Source organism: Rissa tridactyla, chromosome Z (assembly GCF_028500815.1).
Source record: "Rissa tridactyla isolate bRisTri1 chromosome Z, bRisTri1.patW.cur.20221130, whole genome shotgun sequence".
In the NCBI taxonomy this organism is placed as follows: Eukaryota; Metazoa; Chordata; class Aves; order Charadriiformes; family Laridae; genus Rissa; species Rissa tridactyla.
The window spans coordinates 69,744,295-69,764,632 of record NC_071497.1 but is presented as its reverse complement, the minus strand read 5'-3'; the positions used below and the strand labels follow the sequence as shown (position 1 = coordinate 69,764,632).

The 20,338-nt window shown below is 37.9% G+C and overlaps 1 protein-coding gene across 2 annotated transcripts in view; it reads left to right on the top strand.

Moving 5' to 3' along the window:
• PARP8 (poly(ADP-ribose) polymerase family member 8) overlaps positions 1-19,050 on the top strand; it is a 123,770-nt gene extending 104,720 nt beyond the window's left edge. The window contains exons 16-27 of one of the 2 annotated variants that reach the window (XR_008463834.1): positions 709-834; positions 2,360-2,425; positions 3,772-3,839; positions 4,199-4,247; positions 5,055-5,167; positions 5,335-5,407; positions 7,359-7,428; positions 9,275-9,351; positions 10,283-10,352; positions 12,276-12,360; positions 12,998-14,407; positions 14,754-19,050. Coding sequence is in view for 1 of the 2 variants with exons in the window: in XM_054185827.1 (XP_054041802.1) it covers positions 709-834; positions 2,360-2,425; positions 3,772-3,839; positions 4,199-4,247; positions 5,055-5,167; positions 5,335-5,407; positions 7,359-7,428; positions 9,275-9,351; positions 10,283-10,352; positions 12,276-12,360; positions 12,998-13,100 (900 nt within the window). In the remaining variant the exon portion in view is untranslated. Of the gene's footprint in view, positions 1-708; positions 835-2,359; positions 2,426-3,771; positions 3,840-4,198; positions 4,248-5,054; positions 5,168-5,334; positions 5,408-7,358; positions 7,429-9,274; positions 9,352-10,282; positions 10,353-12,275; positions 12,361-12,997 lie in introns of both variants that reach the window. The other variant, XM_054185827.1, reaches the window with a different exon arrangement.
• Positions 19,051-20,338: the final 1,288 nt, after the last annotated feature.

Below are 20,338 nucleotides of genomic sequence, written 5' to 3'. Positions count from 1 at the left end.
ACACCAGTTTGAGGCCTCACCAGTGCCGAGTACAGGGGCACACATGTGCCTGTGTGTGCATATGTGAATATATACCTGTGTACACATTACATGCATGATCTTACAGTGAAGTCTTGTAAATCATAGATATTCAAAGCCACTTTGTAGTTTTGTACAACAGGATGGAAGGAAGAGGATCTCCCAGTGTGAGCCGTGCAGATGACTGTTAAATCACTGCCCTGTTCTGTCTTTTAACAGAAGCAATATTTACAGGTGTTTCTATGATTACAGTCTTCAGGGGAACAGCAGGCAGTGGTACAGATTCACAAACTTCTTCGTTCTTGAGCGACATTTTTCACTGGCATTCTACTGTACAGAAATACATAGGTCCAGCATGATTTAATTTCCCTAGAGAATTAATTCAATCCAAGAATTAGCTTATATGCGTAAGAGAAAGCAGGGCTGCAAGCAATGTATTTGACGTGATAATACATTTCAGACCAGGTACTGGTGCTACTTATGCACATGGAATAATGTACCAGGGCTGAATCTGAAGCCTCTTGAGATCAGTGGGAAAATTTCAGTCCTAAACTGTGTCCTGTGGATAACACGGTTTGGGTTATATAGATAACAATGAAATAGGGTATTACTATAATGTGCAAAAAAAGCAAACTGGAAGATACAGTATGAAAGTACATATATTGAATAAATATTTTTCTTTATCCCTAGGTGGTTGATCTGTTAGTATCCATGTGTCGGTCTGCATTAGAGTCACCTAGGAAAGTTGTCATTTTTGAGCCATATCCTTCTGTAGTTGATCCTAATGATCCTCAGATGCTGGCCTTTAACCCTAGGGTAAGTAGCTGCCCTTCATTATGTCATAGTTTGGTTTTAGTCATGCATGAGATTTCAAAGCAAAGCCTTCTTCTGGAGGAGTCTCCTTTACTCTAAAAGATACATCTCTAGACTATAGCACAAACATGTGACTATTTTCAGAACTTTGTAGCTTTTTTAATTGTCGCTGAGAAGGTATTTGTGTATAAACTAGAAGTTGTGTTCAAAGTTATGTTGAAACCAATAAATTCTTTTAGGGTACAAGTTCTAGATGCAAAATTTTATATTCTTAGCGTCTTTCTCTCAGTGTACATTGGACACAAAGATAAAGATGGCCTTTGGGAGGTGTAGACCATGTAAACTGGGGGATTTCCAGTCTATCTTTTTATTCTTAAAGTGGTTATTGCTGTCATCTCATTTTCTCTTTGCAAGCAATTATGTCCTTAAATGTAATCTTATCAAATATTGACACAATAGTTTAGTTTTGTACAAGCATCAATTTTGAGATAAAGAATTGTGTTTGCACTACTTGCTTCTCAGCCTGGAAGTACCACCTCTCAGGGAAGCCCTCGAGAGGCCGTGAACTATTGCATATTACATCTCACTTGAGCCATCCCCAAGGGCACAAATGAGAACTTTGGATGTCCTGTATTGGGATGCATTTCACATTTTCCGAACAAAGGCCAGTTAGCAGTGATTCTTCCTCTGGAAGGGGCAAGCATGTACTGTAGCATGTGGGAAGAAAGACTTGCCAGGAGGTGCTTGGAAAGGGGCTGACAAGGAGACAGCTAGTCTGGTGGCTGGGCAAGGCAGGAGTTTGAAGCAGACGAGGGAATACGAAAGAGGGTCATAGCGAAAGAGGAATGGAGAGAGCCCGTGGGCTGGCAAGGCGCACACTGCCTCCTCCCAGCTTCTTGCCAGCATAGGCAAAGTGAATGCCATTGGGCAGAAGTTGGCAAGACCTAAAGGTGGGGAACAGTGAAGCTTGTGAAGGCAATGTGACATGCGGAGATGGTGAAGCATGGACTCTTAAGCACATCTATGCAGAAAATGTGCAGCTGTCTGGTAGCGGTTCCCATCAGAAGATAGGCAAGGATCATAGTGAGGCAGAGGAACAACTGAAGGATCTCTGACATTTTATAGAGCTGTTTGCAAAGTAAACACGTCTGTTTATTTAGCATTTTATTTAAAATCTGTTTGGTCACTGCATTATTTAACTTAATGACATGTTATCCAAATAATTGTCAGAATCTGTATTTAGTTAAAATATTTGTTTAAAAAGTGAGCTAATTTTTTCAGTGTGTTGGAGATTCCAATGAAATTCAAAGAAAAACCATCATGATAATACTTTTTCAGGGAATTTTCCTGGACTAGGAATGAGAGTCTGTGTGCGAGGTAGAAGGAGGCTATTGGTAAGAAACACTTGAAAGGATTGGTTTGCTGAACATTCGTCCTAGCTTTGGTTTTATACACAAGAAATTCAGCTTTTTGTAGAGCCAAAGACTAATATTCTTTTAATTTATTTTCTAATTTTATGCTACATCAGAAGAAGAACTATGACCGTGTCATGAAAGCATTGGACAGTATCACTTCTATTAGAGAGATGACACAGGTGAGTTTAAAAATCTTTACCTAACTTAATCATTATTTCTAGAACTAGGAAAATGTTTCTACTGCTTGCCCGTGATGGGTGGGGAAGTCAATAGTATCATCTCTTTCCTATAGAGCTCTAATAATATTAAAATGTGTGTTAAAAATAACAAACCCAGAGTATCCATAATGGCAGTCAAATAAAAGTGATGAAGCAGAACTCAGATCTTTTGAAGTTTAAATAAGAGATAACATCAGAATGGGACACTGTAATTTGATAATCACCAACTACTGCATTTCTGGAAATATGAAAGCCAAACTGGGTCTTTCATTTCCAAAGCAAGAGAAACTGATTTTGTGACAGCATTCTGAGTGATAGCTTTATTTCTATTATAGCAAAACACTTGATGAACTAAGTATGGTTGGGGACGTGGAAGGTTGGGTCTCTTGGGATTACTACCTTATCATTTCTCAATATTCACATTGGGACAGAATCTGATAGCAATACTTATGTTTATTATTACACTTCATTTCCCAAAAGCCCAGCTGATTATAACTGATTATTGAAATCTCTCCCATGTACCTTGCTTTTCCAACTGCTATACAAATGTCAGCTCACAACAGTTTATAAATCTTACTCTATATGTATTCCTAAAATACTTCGAGATTCTGGAATGAAGAATGAGGTGTATAGAGAGGAGTAAAATAAATTAAAAATGAAAATTCACATATTTTTGTTACTTAGGGTAATGTCTTGTAAATATTTAAAAAATCAGGTATTTCTGTTACCTGATATAATGTCTTTTAAATAGAAAAGAAAAATAACAACCATTTTGCCTTTTTTTAATAGTAAAATAATTCTTGGACTGAAGAGTTTTAAAGGGATGTTTTACACTGTGATTGAAATCAAAAATGGTTTTCAAAGGGATTATAAACTGATACAGTATTTTACTTGACCAGTTTATACCATGAAACAGTTAAAAAAAATGGAGTGGATTATCTTGGGGTATTTTGAGCAACTTAATTTTGTGAATTTCCAGTCCAATTTCTTAATCCAAGAGCTGAACATAAATAGATATCTTATGTAGTTCTCCCTGAGATCACCAATGTTTCCTATAATATACTAATTTTTATGCTAATTATATGCTTATTATTTTACTCCAGGGAAAATAATTGCTATATTAATTCTTCTTGTTGTCAAAACACATTTATAACTGTACAACACTAAATGTCAGTAAAACTGTGATTTAAGCCTAATAATGAGTCCCATGTATTCCTTTTAATAGATGAAATCATGGGCAATGTAACATATAAAATTTAACCTTACGATTTCAACTAGAAATAAAGAACGTAATTACTCTTTTCTAGGCACCTTACTTGGAAATAAAGAAGCAGATGGATAAACAAGACCCGCTTGCACATCCTCTTCTACAATGGTATAAAATTGACTCACATAAGATGATAATTATTACCAAGTTTAATGAATAATCACTTCACCAGTGTAATTTGGTATAAGGTCACCCTAAGAATTAACATCAGGGTTGACATTTGCAACTGCAGGTGTTTCTGGACTGTTTCTGGACCTCATCTGGGCCCTCTGAAAACACTGGAAAGACTCCAGCTTATTTGTACAGCCTCTGATCTAATGTCCTAGTCAAGATTTGGTCTACTTCCATCTGATAGGTTCAAAGACCTGCAGCTGGGTGCTTTGCGGTGGCCATTCATAACACATTTTTAAGAAGAAAAGTTCCGTTTGGTTATAATGTCTAATACATCTAACTTTTTCTTATTTTAGGGTTATTTCTAGTAATAGATCACATATTGTGAAGCTACCGGTGAATAGGGTAAGTGTCTGCAGGTTCTTTACTATTTTCTCATTTCTCATGGCTTGTATTAGCATTTTAGGTGTGAGTCTCCTAGCCAAACGTAGGTGTCTACATTCAAAATAATCACATGGACTCCATTAATGGACAAGGGACGGAAATAGGCAGTTTCAGGTCATGATTCATAGAGTCCTGTTGTGAATATCTAAAATAGCTCAAAGGAATAGTGCTCAGAAAAAGCTTATTTGAGGTGAGTAGCTCAAATACAAGTGTCTCCCTTGTAGCCATCTGAGATTGGGTGAGAATAACTGTTTGGTTTTTTACCGTATAGAGTATTAGATACAGAATTGTACAGAAAGCAGTACACACAACACGATGTACCAGGAGATCCACAATGAGTACACCTCAAAAAGAGTATAGCTCTTGAATTTTAGACGGGTGGTGCTGAAATTAATTTCTGAGTATGTGTGCCCCTGATTAAGGACGTGTTTTTTTGCAGCCTTTCAAATCTGAACCTGAATTCAAAGCCAGGTCTGATCAGAATACCATGATGAAATTGTTCAATTTAATTACTTTAGCAGAGCCATATTAGGCTGAAATTTATTTCAGAAACTTGCATATGTTTCATAAACTGAAAGACATTTTTACTGTTTGATTTCAGGTAAAAACTGAGGTAACGAGACCAATTTCAACTTAGTTGATGAGGTTATTTTTATACAGCCCTGTGTTGTGCGAAACAGCGTGGTATCTTAAGAACTACCATTATGGAAATAGGATGCTTTTGTGTTAATCAACTTCTTTTCATTTGTGCACTGTTATATTTTACAGCAACTAAAGTTTATGCACACTCCCCACCAGTTCCTGCTTCTCAGCAGTCCACCAGCCAAAGAATCCAATTTCCGAGCTGCTAAAAATCTCTACGGAAGTACTTTTGCGTTTCAGTAAGTACATGTATTTGTATTAATCAAAGGTTATCAAAATGCCATCCTATTTTTTTGTTCTTGCCATTTGAGGTTTACAGCTGTGAATTTATTGTTTTAAAGGATTACTGGTTTCATTTTGCATTTTACCCCCGTGGATTGTAATGCTTGCTCTTTCATTTTTTCAGTGGTTCACACATTGAAAATTGGCATTCCATCCTGAGGAACGGCTTAGTTGTTGCTTCCAATACGAGGCTGCAGGTAAATAGTAGACTAAGTTGACTTCAGCTAACCTGTGTGTGCTTGATTACATACTAGCTTAGGCAAGTTTTCAGGGGGTGTGGTTCTGGTAGTCATATAGGTGGAAAAAAGGGATGATTCTATGATTTCAAATACTGTCTTGTTTCATGGAAAAAGTACTTTTCCGATGCCATTAAAATAAAATAATACGTCTGCTAAAATGGCTAGAAAATCCCATTGCCGGAATCAGTGTTTCAGTTTTACATTGCAGAGCAGCACCTCCAGGAGGTTTATCTCGGTACTGCTTAAAAGCAGTCTTGGGATTAAAATTTGGTGCTACATAAACTATCTCCATATTACAGGATCCAAAAGCCTACTAGATTTACAGGAACTGGGTTTGCAGCATCTTATCTTCTCTTCTGGTTTCCTTGAGAATGGAAAGATGAGTGTACTGGCCAGGAGGGAGCTATTCCAAACCTTGGTTCGTTTTCTCAGACTGAATGATCTGGAGACCACTATTGCAGAACGAAGTAGGCAGTACCAAAGCGACTGGGGAGCTGTAACTCAGAGTATTTAAGCATCATGGCTTTGACAGCTCTTCCCCAGAGCTGAATCCATGGTACCTTGGAGGAGGATCCCAGGGTGCTGACTAAGGATCAGGGTACAGAAGACACTGAAAAAAAAAGGAAATGGAAATCTCTGCTGTTCCTCTTAGTGGTTTGAGTGGTTTTATTAGTATCTTTGGAAGATAATTCCCCAGGAAAGCAGGATTTACATACCAAAATTCACCAAAGTAAACCCCTTTGTTTATGCTTACTTTTTTGTTGAGGGTTGAGATACTGGAAGTAGGAGGAAGCAGTAAAGCCCTATTTTATACAAGTCGTCATTTTTAATTCTCTTATACACCTAAGGCATATCCTGAGCCCAGTTCATCCTATTTAAATTAGTACCAGTCAGGAAAAATATGTACTCACCAAGGATTGTATACAACGTTGTGGGATCTGGAGGAGTGAAAGCATGTTTGCACATTCCTATGAGAGCTCTGGCACATTGCAGAGACAATGTAAATGTCACTGGGCCACAGGAAAGAAATAAGGATGAGCATGACTCTGAAGCCCAGTGGTCATAACATCTACCTGGGTAGGATATACTCTGGGTTCTCATTTGTGCTCCAGCAGCTACTTGGTATGTATTTCTTTAAAGGCTTTTCCACATAAAGCAGTTGGTCCCTGGTGGAGAAGTGAAACCCATACTTCCCCCTTTCCAGACAAGAAAATGACTGCAGGGCTAATAAAAAGTGCTCACTTCTGTTGTTTAGCCCAAGCTTCATGACATGGAACAGTGATATTGGTGAAGAAGAGTCTTCCCTTTCCTCTGTTCTTTTCAGACAGCTGGTGACTTTGTGGCTAAAGCTCAGTTCTGAGTGATGTAATGTGCGTGTCTGAATTGGCTCAGGCAAAAGCTAGATTGTAAGCCATTCCTCCAGTACTCAGGCTGAGATAGTCACTAAATTTTTCTATAGCGTATGACCAGTGTGATCACCATCTCTTCATTTCTTACCTTAAAGAAGGTGAAAGCAGCTGTTTCTGCTGTTGATTCACGGAGGTTGGCTCAGGCTGCGCTTCCTGCCAAGGTGTTGATTTGAGACACGTGCTGAGGCTGCGCAGCCTTACTAAGGCTGAGGTGTATTTGGCCATGTACAGAAGCACCTTCTGTAGGCATCCGCCATAGTAATGTTAGATTTAAAAACTGAAGATGCTATTTTATATATAAATCTGATGTAAAATTATGTTTGGGCATTTGGACATAGTTTCCAGAATATACTTAAAGACTTCTTGGAACACTACTTATTACCAGGCAATAAATTCATGCAGTAGGGCAGATGCTTATCTACATTATGACCTATGCCTATCATTATTATTGTGTCCAGATAACCAAATTAATGTTAAACAATCACTGCGCTCTTTTTCAGCTCCATGGTGCAATGTTTGGAAGTGGAATCTACCTTAGTCCATTGTCAAGCATATCATTTGGTTACTCAGGTGATATTTATAAATCACTCTAAAGTTGGAGAAACATACGGGGGTATCTTAGTCTACTGCTTTTCTTACCAGCTTCACTGTTGACAACACTGTATTAAATTTTATCTTTGTTGATCAAGATTTAATTTATTCAAAAAAGAGAAAATATAAATTCCCTTATTAAGTACCTGTCCTTATTTTCCAGTGTGCTGAGTATCTTGAAACTCTGCTTGAAGTAAATAGTTGCTAATGCTGGATGCTGTGTGTAATGGAGCAGGTCTTGATTATGCAGTGGAAATGCAACCTTATGTTTGTGATTTTTTGTCAATATCTGCCTAAGTCCATCCAACATTATCTATGGATCCATGGGCTTTTACAACCTGATCCGACAAAACAAAAATTCATCAATAGACATGTTCAACTCTGTATATTTAAGAGTATTCCCAATATCACCATGTCAGGATTACACAGAAAGTACAGAACAGCGTGTTTATTTTAGCGTAAGAAGGGGAGGGAACTTAAATTGTCCCACTAGCAAATCCAAAAGTGAGTTGTGCAGATTTCTCCATATAAGAATTAAATCATAAATAGAAACATAATAGAAACAAGATATACCTACATGTACATTAAGAAACTTAAGAGATTTTTTACTTTTTCCTTTAGGTATGCTGTATTTACCATTTCCTCAGATATAAAAGTGCTGGTATAGTTGAATGTGTATTTGTGTGCATGTAGATAATTCTGAGAGTTTTTGTTATGCTTTCTGATTTTCAGTATTTTTAGTTAATGTCACAATTCATCTTAAATGCTCGGCATTTTTTACTACTATTTATTTAATTTCAATATCAATAATCTCCACATGCACTTTTAGCTTTTCAGAGATTACACGAGTATGGAAGCTTTTCAGGACTGACTAAAAGTGCAGGTTGCAGTATCATTATCTAACAAAATGCCCTTCTTTTTGGACAACACTGCTTTGTAAACTCCAGTGTGTTTTTTCTCATCTCTCTGACTTTCTTGGTCCCTTCCATACAGTCTCCTCTAGAATGGAGGCTACGTTCCTATGAAATATGTAATACTTGATGCCAGTAAAAACCATGGAGTCCTACACTCGCTGTTCCTTCAAAGAGTTAAACTTCCCCATAATTCAGTCTGTGTTTGTGAACTGCCAAGAAATACGAGATAGTGGAAAGGCAAGGAAGCCTGCAGTAGCATACAATACGGGAATTTTACGTAAACCAACATGAGGAATATGAGAGAGACCTGAGGCACAAACATGGTGTTTAGATTTCTGAGATGGAAATTGAACCCAGTGTGGCTGACAAATAATTTAATACTGTTACATGTAGTAAATTAATTAAACCAAGGTAGGCTTTAAAACTTTAAAAAAATTAACTACTCCTAAAAATTAATTAGACCTTTAATGATTCTAAATAAAGTGTTAAAGATTGATATCTAAAGTTCTTTCTCTCATGATTTTACTATCCCACACACAGTAAATCAGACTGTGTTACTTCAGCCTGAGTAGAGTCACTTAGACTCAAGACATGCTGACATGCAACTCTGTTAAGCAACCACCTAAGAGCGTTCCTGAGCTGAATTCAGTGGCATTTAAGCTTATGTTTATTTGTCTTTGGACCTGCTTAATGCTAACTTGACTTTCCTGAGGTCTTTGCCATACATACAGATGCACTGGTCATTTGCAGGTTTAAATTGAGATACTCTATGACAAAGTTAACAAGCTTTTTGGGTGCAATGCAAAGGACTGTGATTCCCACTGTGCTACCTGTTTCATTCTCCATATGTAACTTTGCTTACTATGGTATTTATATGCCAGGGTATCTTAAATGATTTTTAATATTCTTAGGGATGAATAAGAAGCAGCAGAAGGTGTCAGCTAAAGATGAACCAGCCTCAGGCAGTAAGAGCAGTAGTACATCACAGGTATAGTACATCAGTCATCTCTATAAGATTTATGATTTTATGTTTGGGAACTTGATAGCTGAAAAGCAGGTAGTATTCCCTTTGTGAAAGCTAACGGTTTTATTTTATTGAATGAAATCAACAACTTCAGAGACCGAAAACATCAAATACAACTGCTTTTCGTAACAATTTATGGAGTACACTGCAGGTCTCATGCCCTTTTTTTACAAGCAGAATAATCTAGGAAGAGAATGAAAATGAAAGACCGGTTGCATTATGACTTTTAGCAAGCCCTTGCTTTCTGAGTTCTAGACTTGCGGAATAATGATGCAAAAAGAATTGAGAGTGCTTATTTCTGGAAAATGAATATCATTTCATATATAGCAGTTTTTCTTTTTCATGGTTTTTACATGTTAAAGCATTACAATACTTTATGTAAAGCAAACTCATAGCATTTATGTGTGCAGCTAAGTTATGAGAAAGAAATCTTACATCTGTCTCCATAGTTAACACGTAGAAACTGCAGAATAATCTGGCTTCAGAGAGAGACTGGTATATAACAGCAGAAACCGTCAGAAATGGGAAGGCCAGTAAAATATCAGGGTAGTGTCCAAAGAATTGGTGATCACGTTCACCTTTTTTTTTTTTTTGGCTACAATTTGTTTATTGGTAACACTGATATTTCTAATAATATTATTCATTCTGTAAAAATTGGGAACTTTTCTTTCTGGATAAAGGAGTTTAAATCCCTCCTACAATAATCCAAGCAAATAGTATAAATGTTTTTAGAATTTCTATTAAATTTAGAAATAAAATAGATTTTTTTTAGAAAGACTGCCCCTATCTTTGTTTACTAATAAAGCACTGAAAATAGCAGCGCTCTCCTTCGTTACTTCTTCGCTCAGTTTGTCTTACTGCACTAATTACGTTTTCTCATGTTTTTACATCTCAGTCACAGAAGAAAGGACAACAGTCACAATTTTTGCAAAGCCGTAACTTAAAATGCATAGCCTTATGTGAAGGTAAGCTGAAAGCCCTTGAAAAAAGTGTTTTAGTCATAGATACTGTGTTACTGGATGCAAATCAGTGAAACCTTTAGTTCCAGTATTGGTTGGTTTTAGGTAAAGAGACTACTGGTAGGCATACGAGTACTTGTGTAATAGCTGACCTTTATATTTCAGTTCAGAACATTTCCCTCGTCGAACAAAACCTGTAACACATGCTTGATTGATCATGTGATGTGTCTTTGAAATGTGACTGTATTCCTGAGCCATCAAGATAATCTTTATTTGAAGATAGCCTTTATTTGAAACACTGATTTCTTGCAAGCTCTTTACAAATGCATTAAACACCTAAAAGTCAGAAAAAAACAGCTTTCCTATTGAATTTCCAAATGATTTTTCACTGTTCAAGCAAGTATACTCTTCATCTGGTAGCTAGTGTGTTCTCTCTGACTGTTTCAGAAATCTTGTGAAGTTAAAATCCAGTGCATATGAGTACAGTCGTTCTTGAAAGATTTAGCTAGTCTTTTAATAACTAATGAAACATCAGAAAGGTTTGAGACCAAAGAATTATGAAATTTGAATGAGAATTGTACCAGAAATTTAGTGTCATTGGCCAAAAAAAAAAGAGATTATATGAAACTCAGTTTGCCCTTCATTTGGAGCATTTGTTTATTTTTAAAAGTAACAATTAAGACAGACAGTAGAATTTAGTTCAAAATGGAAGCTTTAAGCTATGTATGCTACTTTTGTATATATATTTATATATATATACTTGAGACTGTTCAAGTGAAATATTTAATGTGATTGAAGAGATGCCAGTCGACATGAAAATGCAATTTGATCTGGACAGAAAAATACACAAATTTCATTCTAAAACTTTCAGAAAAAGATATGAAATGAATCTAGGGTTTACTAGAATTTACTTGGCCTTTAATGCCTGAAGTTCCTAAATATAAATCACATCTTTCACAGGGACTTTTTAATCCATGTAATTTTTTCTTCACGCTTATTAATGGATTATTGATTTTATAAAGGTGAATTTAAAATATTTAGTATATTTTACTTCATATTCACTTCATTTTTCTGTGGAAAGAAGTGTTATGGGGAGATGGTTAATATAGATTTTAGATAAAATTAATTACAGGATATAAATATTTGTTAAAAATTACAATTCATGGAAGAAATGGTATGAAAATTGAATATGCATTTACTCATGGTAGTAATAGAATAGAACAGAACAGAACTAGGTGATCTTTAAGGTCCCTTCTAATCTGAAACATTCTATGATTCTATGAATTGAATAGAATAGAATAGAATAGAATAGAATAGAATAGAATAGAATAGAATAGACTATTTCAGTTGGAAGACACCTACAACAATCATCTAGTCCAACTGCCTGACGAATTCAGGGCTGACCAAAGGTTAAAGCATGTTATTAAGGGCATTATCCAAATGCCTCTTAAACACTGACAGGCTTGCGGCATTGACCGCCTCTCTAGGAAGCCTGTTGCAGTGTTTGACCACCCTCTTGGTAAAGAAATGCTCCCTAATGTCCACTCTGAACCTCCCCTCATGCAGCTTTGAACCATTCCCACGCATCCTACGTTACTGTTTTCTAAACATCCTCCTTAGCAGCCCTGTGGCCATTTAAAACCAGTTTTTGATAAATATACTTTTCATTTTTCATTGCAACTAACAACTGGCTCCCATAAGACAAGTATCTGTGTTTTCTGGAAAACGTAACATATTTTGGAAACAAGAATGAAGTTCATCTCCCTGTTTGTACTAGAAGCGAACTCAGTCAGCGCCACACCACAGACATGCAGTGGAAAACAACACATTCACAGAAGACTGTTTGAAGTGTATAAAAAAGCAAATATTTTAAAGCGTTATTTTCCAGGCATGATTTCATCACTATGAAACTTACACTTTCCCTCATAGTGATAACCTCATCCGATCTGCACAAACATGGAGAGATATGGGTAGTTCCCAATACGGATCATGTGTGTACAAGATTTTTCTTTGTGTGAGTACAAAGCTTCTCTTGACATTCAACTTCTTTTCATCCTAGACCTTTTTCCCCATGTTCGCTCCAACAGTTGAAACTGAAGTAGATAATAGACGTTTCTTCCTAATTCCTTTCAGTGCTACTTCATTTTTTTATCTTTCTCTGTACTTACTTTTGTTAGGAAATGTATGGGTAAGCAAGTGACAAAGGTTTAGTAGATGTTTTGTTACAGGATAAATTAATGGAGAGTTACTGATTTTTCCCACTGTATAGCGTTACCTCATGTTACAGTAAGTCTATCCATGTATCATAAAATATCATATCTATTTGGCCGTATGTTTTAAGATGGGGAATTCATTGAAGGCTTCCTGTCTATGATGTGAGCATTTCCCCTCTCACCTATGGCTTGTCCCCTTGGGGTCCTAGCAGCTTATTCAGCCTCGGAGTTTCAATGACAATGGCAGCTTTACCACACTTTGCTCTCTAGAATTTAGGATCTGCATGTCATGGTGAAGTGCAGGAGAGCATTTTAATAGAAACATGTTAACATATGGAATGAGCGCTCTCGATTATTGAATGAAATGGAGTTTTGGATGTTTTTAGTTAGATTAATAATACACTAATTTGATTTTATTTTCTGTACCTTTTCTTTTAGTTATGAAGATGGTCAAGTGGGTGATACAAGTATAAATACACAGGAACCAAGCATTCATAAAGAGATTCTTCGAGTCATTGGCAATCAAACTGCTACTGGTTAAAAGGACCACTCTTATTTAATTGATGTGATTTGGAAGCCTTCCTCAGTCTCAAAGCTGGATTTTGAACTGAAGAAGATGCGAAAAACTAATTTATTATTATTATTCTAAGCAAATTAACCCTTTGAATACTTACTGTTTTCTTACTTAGTATTTCTTATCTCATCAAAATACCTGAGATGGTATGAATTAGCAACTGTAGGGGTGCAAAGTCTATTAATATACTACAACTAATAATAATTAAACAGGCATTTGGGTTGCTCACAATAAACAGACTTTAAAAAGGAGTTTTGTGCTGATATTTTTATATTAAACTTCAATTGGAGGTTTTAGTACTGTATACTGGTATTTTAAATTTAGAATGACTGAATTATAGGCGAGAAGATTTTATAGCGGAGCACCTGTATTATGCAGGATACTTTGCAATAAGTAAAATATTCTCATATTTAAACACAAAAACAGGTTGTCTGGAACATGTCAAGTTAAAGAGATTGGTTACTTGCAGCTATCTTTGATTCATTTTATTTTACACAAATGCAGCTAGGATTTAGAGTCAAAGGTTAAAACAACAAGACATTTTCTATTTAATGAGTGAAACAAAGCAAAAAGTAGTGAATGTGATCGTGTATATTTAGTTTTCTTTATCTTCTCTGGAAACACTGTCTTATCCATTAAGCAGCTCAGTTGCATTTTTTAATTATACGAGCCTAGCAAGCATCTGGAAATCCTGAAGCTGTTAACTTCCTTTTGTCAAACTTGGGTTTTGTATACTAGATTTTACATTTTCTTTAGATCAACAAGGTTCTTTAATGTTTTCATCTTAACTTCAGTGAAACTGCTCTGTGGTTAAATCTAGCCACATAAAAGTATGTGCTGAATTAAGACTTTTACATGATTGAGTTGATTGTTGGTACATCAGAAAATACAAACAAATGCAAAATTTTACTGATTTTCTCTTTGTGAAATATTTTTATTAATTTATTCCTGAGGGAAAACAAACCAATTCAGATCTCTCTGTCCTTTAAATTAAGAACTGTTTTTTCCAAGTGAGCATGATGGCAACAGAGGTTGGAAGGGGCCCAATCTCCAAGGCATAAAGCATATCCTGCGCCCTAGTGAGTGCCCTTGGTGCCTCACAGTGGCTATCCTGGAGCATCAGTGACACCCTTGAGTACGGAGAGCAGTTCAACTTACCTATTTGTGCAACTATTACAAGCCACCTCAGAAAGCAAAAATAGACCGAATCCACTATTATGTTATTTTCATAATAAACATACTGAAGCACCAAGTGACAGCATAACAGAGCATGGGTGGGTTTGCTTCTTTTAAACAGAACTGCATTAGAAATGCTGTAATGGGCGATTCCTTCTTTCTAGTTCAAGCTACATTCCGTTATTACTTGCTGCAATTGAAGCGCCCTACAAGTAAAATAGTGTTACTGGGCCTAGGAGTGCATACTTGGAGGTGTATTTTAGCATTGCAGACTTATCTGCTGGGGCCTTCAGTTTTTCCGGGTTCATATCTAGACTTGTAAAGTCAATCCTGTTTGCAAATCCACATTTTGCTGTTGAGATTCTGTTGAATTTCATCTCCATTTGGTGGGCCCCTAATTTGAGAATCACTACTCTAATTGTTATCTTTTGTGTTGGGACGCAGGTTAACTTCTTGAAACAAAGAGGATTCCTGAAATTTGTCTATCTGCGTAAGGACTGCCTTACGTTGTGCAGCTGCACAAAATCAGCATAATTCAGAAGTGGAGCTGAAACCCTGGAATGACCATCTCTCTGTAATTTGTCCTGCCATATGTGTCTCAATCACTATGTTTTGCATAACAAAAAGAAACTGGGAAGCAAATCCACAAAGATATCCTACATTTACTTGCTGGGCTGATAGTCCACCACTCTGGGAGGCCTCCTCAAAAAACTAGGAGAAAAGAAAGATGACCATGAGTCAACTGGAGAAGCCAAGTAAGCAGTCATCTTCCCTGTCCCTTCAAGCTGCAGCAGGGTCACAAGTGAACCCCTTGGAGGAAGAAACCTGAAATGTAGCTATGGCAGCGAGTCAGCCTTGGGTTGCACAGTGGGGTCATGATACTGGCCATGCCCAGTGCCATCGTAAGTATAACCACCGGAAGGGGGAGGGAAAATACATCTGTACCAAATTTTAAGGCTGCTCAGAGATTTGTTTTAGATGGATGAGCAGCAGGAAGGGACAGTGTGGAGGAAAGCAGGGCTCTGAGGTATATGGGGGCCTTGCTGTTGTAAGGTGCCCACTTCAGGGAGCGGTGAGGTGATGGGCTTACGTACTGGGGAGAAGGAGGGTAGCTAAGAGTAAAAGGCAGAGTGTGACAAGCACAGGTGTTACATAGCGGTGGGAGAGGGCAAAACCTCTCAGGGAGAAAGGTAGTTCTGAAGGGACAAGGGGTTTGCTCGTAGGAAAGAACAAAACAAAAAATAAAAAATGAGGAGCCACAGAATTACTAACAAGTGGCATGAGCAGCTCAGGTCCCACACACTGCATGGCAGGAAAAGGAACTGTGAGAATGAAGCTGCAGCATGGGGAAACACAGCTCACAGAGGTATGGGGCAGCTTCATGCCCAGGGACACTTGGGAAGGTGTCACGTTCTAGGGGACAGTGCAAGGACACAAGCCCAGTGACAAACAAACATCAGTTGAATTAAACCACAGTTCACTTGCTGCACAGTAACTCAGTCACTTTTTTCTTTAGCCAATATATTAACGAGAAGCTTCTTCTAAGGTGTTAAATTATCTGCAGGTGAGCATTGTTTAACAAAGTACTAGTTCTCATAATTTTTAAAAGGTGAGGGTAAAGAAGGAGGTCTTTGGGGATCTGTTACTCAACAGTAAATAGCCTGTCTATAGCAAACTTCACAGCTGAAACAAAGACTTTATCACCAAGAACTGGAATGAAAAAAACTCAAGGATGAGATTTTCTTTAAAGGTTTTATCCAGGGGCAGAAGTTGCATATTGCCAAATTCTTCCAAATACTTGCATTCACAAGGATTCCAGGGAATGAAAAATAAAAAGCCAGGCCCATCTAAGCAAGGACCTTGTGTTATCCCCAAAGCCCTTGCATTTCCTTTTGTCTGTTATCATGCGCATGTATTGGTGATAGAGCAATCTTTGTATCTCCCTCTATAAAGCTGTAGGTCTTCACAGATAGCTTATAATCAAAGAAAATAGACCCCCGTAGCTCTTCTATCTCTCTTGGTAGAAATGTCTATGAAGCCATACCTATCTAGCTGTGACCATGTCCAGCACAGAGCAACCGAAGGAATTCTTGGGAAAGAATTTTTAACTTGTTCCTACATCCCACAACAAATTACAAGCCCTCAAATGGGGAAACCTTGATGGGAAAATTATGTTAATAGCTTAATGTTGCACCCTAATTATGAATTGACATATTTATACTTCTGAATATTTTAAACATTGAGAAAGAAATCCAAAAAGAGGTTTTTAAACCTTTACTGAGATTCAGGCAGATATTTAGCATTCAAGGGGTTAAGCAATTTGAGTTATCTTTTGTCTGTTTTCTTCAGCAGTGCTACACTGTTTTGATAACCTGAGTCTTTGGTTGCATATTACTTACCATAAAATGGCCAGTTTGTGTAATGTTCTGCTTAATCTTTTACAGGAACTAGCCAATGACACCGGGACTGTTTATGCTTATATTTTTCCTCTGCAGCCCTTGAAAAACTGTTATTGATGATGTATAATTTTAATATTATAGCTGTTGGTACTAAAAATGCATCTGATGAATAATGCTAAGATTATGCTTTTGTTAATACAAATATAAGATCACTCCAAATGAAGACTTTGTGCTTAGATCAATTACACTTTGCTTGTAAACCACTTACTACTGTGGAAGCAATTAGCATACTTCCAACACAGATGAGTACAAAGTGCGAAAAAAAAAAAAAAAAAAAACGAAAAGGGACAATGGAATGAAAAGATTCATGATTTAAAAAGACACACCTAAAAAAAAAAAAACTAAACAAATATAAAAACAGTATCTAGTTACTTAAGCACTGTATTAATTTATATGGATTTCTTCTTGGCTCTAGAAAACGTAAGTCAGATAACAGAAACTATGAGCCACGACCAAGCAGGAGGTGATGCTACGGGAGCAAAAGCACGCTGTAATCTTAGCATTTTCACAGCAGATAGGTTTGGGGCCCGATCCCGCCTTGTGCTGAGCACCCATGGGAGGTGCTGGGTGTCAGCCCTCAAACAGATGTGGGTGGTTTTTGTGCTAGTCGCTCCTCGCTCTCGTGGTAAGTTTTTCAGAAGCCACTGAGGTGAAGGCCTGTGGCCATGGGGTCAGCGTGTAGACACCCACACATTGCATGGCCTGTAGGCCTGGGCAGGAGCTGGCAGGACTCATCTGCACCGTGGCTGTGTGAAACTTAGATTAGATACTAAGAAGAAATTCTTTACTGTGAGGGTGGTGAGACACTGGAACGAGTTGCCCAGAGAAGTTGTGGATGCCCCATCCCTGGAGGTGTTCAAGGCCAGGCTGGATGGGGCTTTGAGCAGCCTGGTCTAGTGGGAGGTGTCCCTGCCCAGGGCAGGGGGGTTGGATCTCAATGATCTTCAAGCGCTTCCAGCCCAAACTGTTCTACGATTCTATGGCCGGATGGCAGCCCTGGTGGCGAGGCTGAGGGGGAGAGACGGACAGCTGGGCCCAGCCTTGCCATGCATGGTTCCTCTGCCATCTGCCGGCGCTGTGGCCATGGCGCCGGCAGCATCACGGCAGCCCCCACACTATGGCCAGGCATCCACTTTTCTCTGGGGGCACGTAGGGTCTTGCCACGCTGTATTCGCAAAACTGAGGCGTTAATCTGGTGTCCTGCGCAATTTCTTCGTTACAAACGCTACCTCAAGGTGAAAAACGAGCCTGTTGACTAAACAGAGCTGGTTCTGTTGTTTGGAGAGCGATTAAGATACGTGTAGCACTGAAAGTGGTTCTGAAAGGATCTTGAGCCCAGTCAGTCAGGCCTATGATAATAATCAAATTTATTGCTTAAAGCACTCAGGAGTGCATGGACACTTGTGCTTCAGAAGGGGATAAATAAAAATGGGAAGATTTACTCAAAGCAGAGCGGCGTTCTGCGGGCGCGGTGTCATATAAAACGCGCGAGGATGTCTCCAGCAGTTTGACTCCAGACGGGGGTTTGGGACGGCCGGGTCTGGAAGCGCTGACCCCCTCTGTCTCTCCCGGGGTGGCGGTCCCACAGCTGGGCTCACCGGCTGCAGCAGCGGCCACCAGCAGGAGCGGGGGGAACCCAGTGCCTGCAGCTGCTGTTCCCCAGTATTTTGATGGCGTGGCTCCTGCCGAGTTTCAGTCCGCCGCAGAACGGCTACGATGTAAATTACTACCCATTTCACGTTGCATTGGGGATTTGTATACATACTAGTTGTAAGACTTCTGTCAAGTAGTTTTTAGATGAACATATCTAGTGTGTGAAAAACCTGTTGAAGAATAGATTACATTAAACATTTACCAGCAAGTCAGTAAAAATAGTCGTTATATACAGACGTTCAATATAATTTAATGTTCTAAAAATAATTTTTTAGTTTACCCAGTATGTATTGTATCTTTGAATTTTAAGAAGCAGCCACTCCTTTATGTAAACATAAAATATGCCTATGTTTCTTTTAACTCTACAGCCTTTTTTTCTCCAAATAAATTTATTAAATTCTGTGCACAAAATAGTACTGCAGCCTGCTATTTAGCCTATGGTGCCTTAGAGTTACTACAAATATTTAACAAAATGTACATAATGTAAATACTGCCAGAAGATCACTAAGGCCAAATATTTTCTCTATTCACTTTTTACTGCACTTGCTTTCTATTGCTATTTAAGCCTCTTTTATCCAGCTTTGTAACAGTTATAACATTGTAGCCAATGTAAACGTTTACTTTCAATAAATCAGAATTTGTTCAACAAGTACTGTGCATTTGGGCACTATTTTGAGAGCACTGTTCAAAGTTAAAACAGTCATCTAAGAATGAAACTGCGTCTGAAGGAGATTCTTGACTTTTGCTAATCTCAATGACATCTAAAGGTTATGCCATGCTTTTAAAAAAAAAATTAGTACAATTTTCCTGCAGTGATAATTTTAAAAACACTTAGATGAACAATAAAACCAGCTTTCCATGCTATGTTTATCTGAATGGGTTACACATCTGGTTCAAAATAGAGATACTGGAATTAAAGCAGTATTTTGTATGTACAATGTCATATAAAATGCATAAGGATGTATCAAGATGCATTTTATAATTGCTTTTAAAGTAGTCCTCCGTTTTTGTGTAGACCTGTTTTTGTCATGAAAACACAGCAAATATATGACAAACCATGTAGTACTTTAATGTGGGTATGTTTAAAGTATAAATGCACATCTGCAGCTCATAAAATATACAGACATTTGTGGGACTGGTTATTAATTCAGTGAGTGTACTATTTTTTTTCACTGCGTATGAGCTCATTTTAATTATATGGGTGGATATTAACTTGTATCTTTTGAAAATTTTAGCTCTTGCTTTGTTAAATTTATTATTTTTTTATTGTGGATTTTGGATTGGAAAAGTCAAGGTGGTACTATTATTTTGAATGCTGTTAAATATTTTATACAAATACAACTATGCGAGAGAGGAAAAAATACATCATTGCTACTCTAAATGACTGATAATTTGCCTTTGATTGGAGTGTATAGGCTGGAGCTTGAATTCTAAACTGGCAGAGATATTCTGTATTTTGGGGACCTTAAAGTTGGAGGAAACAGTTAACTTCCAGACTCGCAAAACAGGAGCTGAATCCATGGTGAAATCTCAGACTTCACTAAAACCAGTACCCACAGATAGCAGGAGGGACAGGATTTATACCACCAGCTTTGGCTTGATTGCTACTCCATTTCCAAGCCGCTGCATTCAGAGCTCTTTCAATATGCATCAATAATCAGTTTTCCATTGAGAAAGTTTACGGCATATTGTATTCACCTGTTGAACACTTCAGTGTGGGACCTTGGAGGTTAACAATCCAAACATTAATTGACAGCAATACAAAATTATTGCAATGGACCAGAGCTGCTTTCAAGTCCACATCCTAGCCTGTATCAGGAACAGTGCGGTGAGCCGGACTAGGGAAGTGATCATCACCCTGTACTCGGCACTGGTGAGGCCCCACCTCGAGTACTGCGTTCAGTGTTGGGCCCCTCA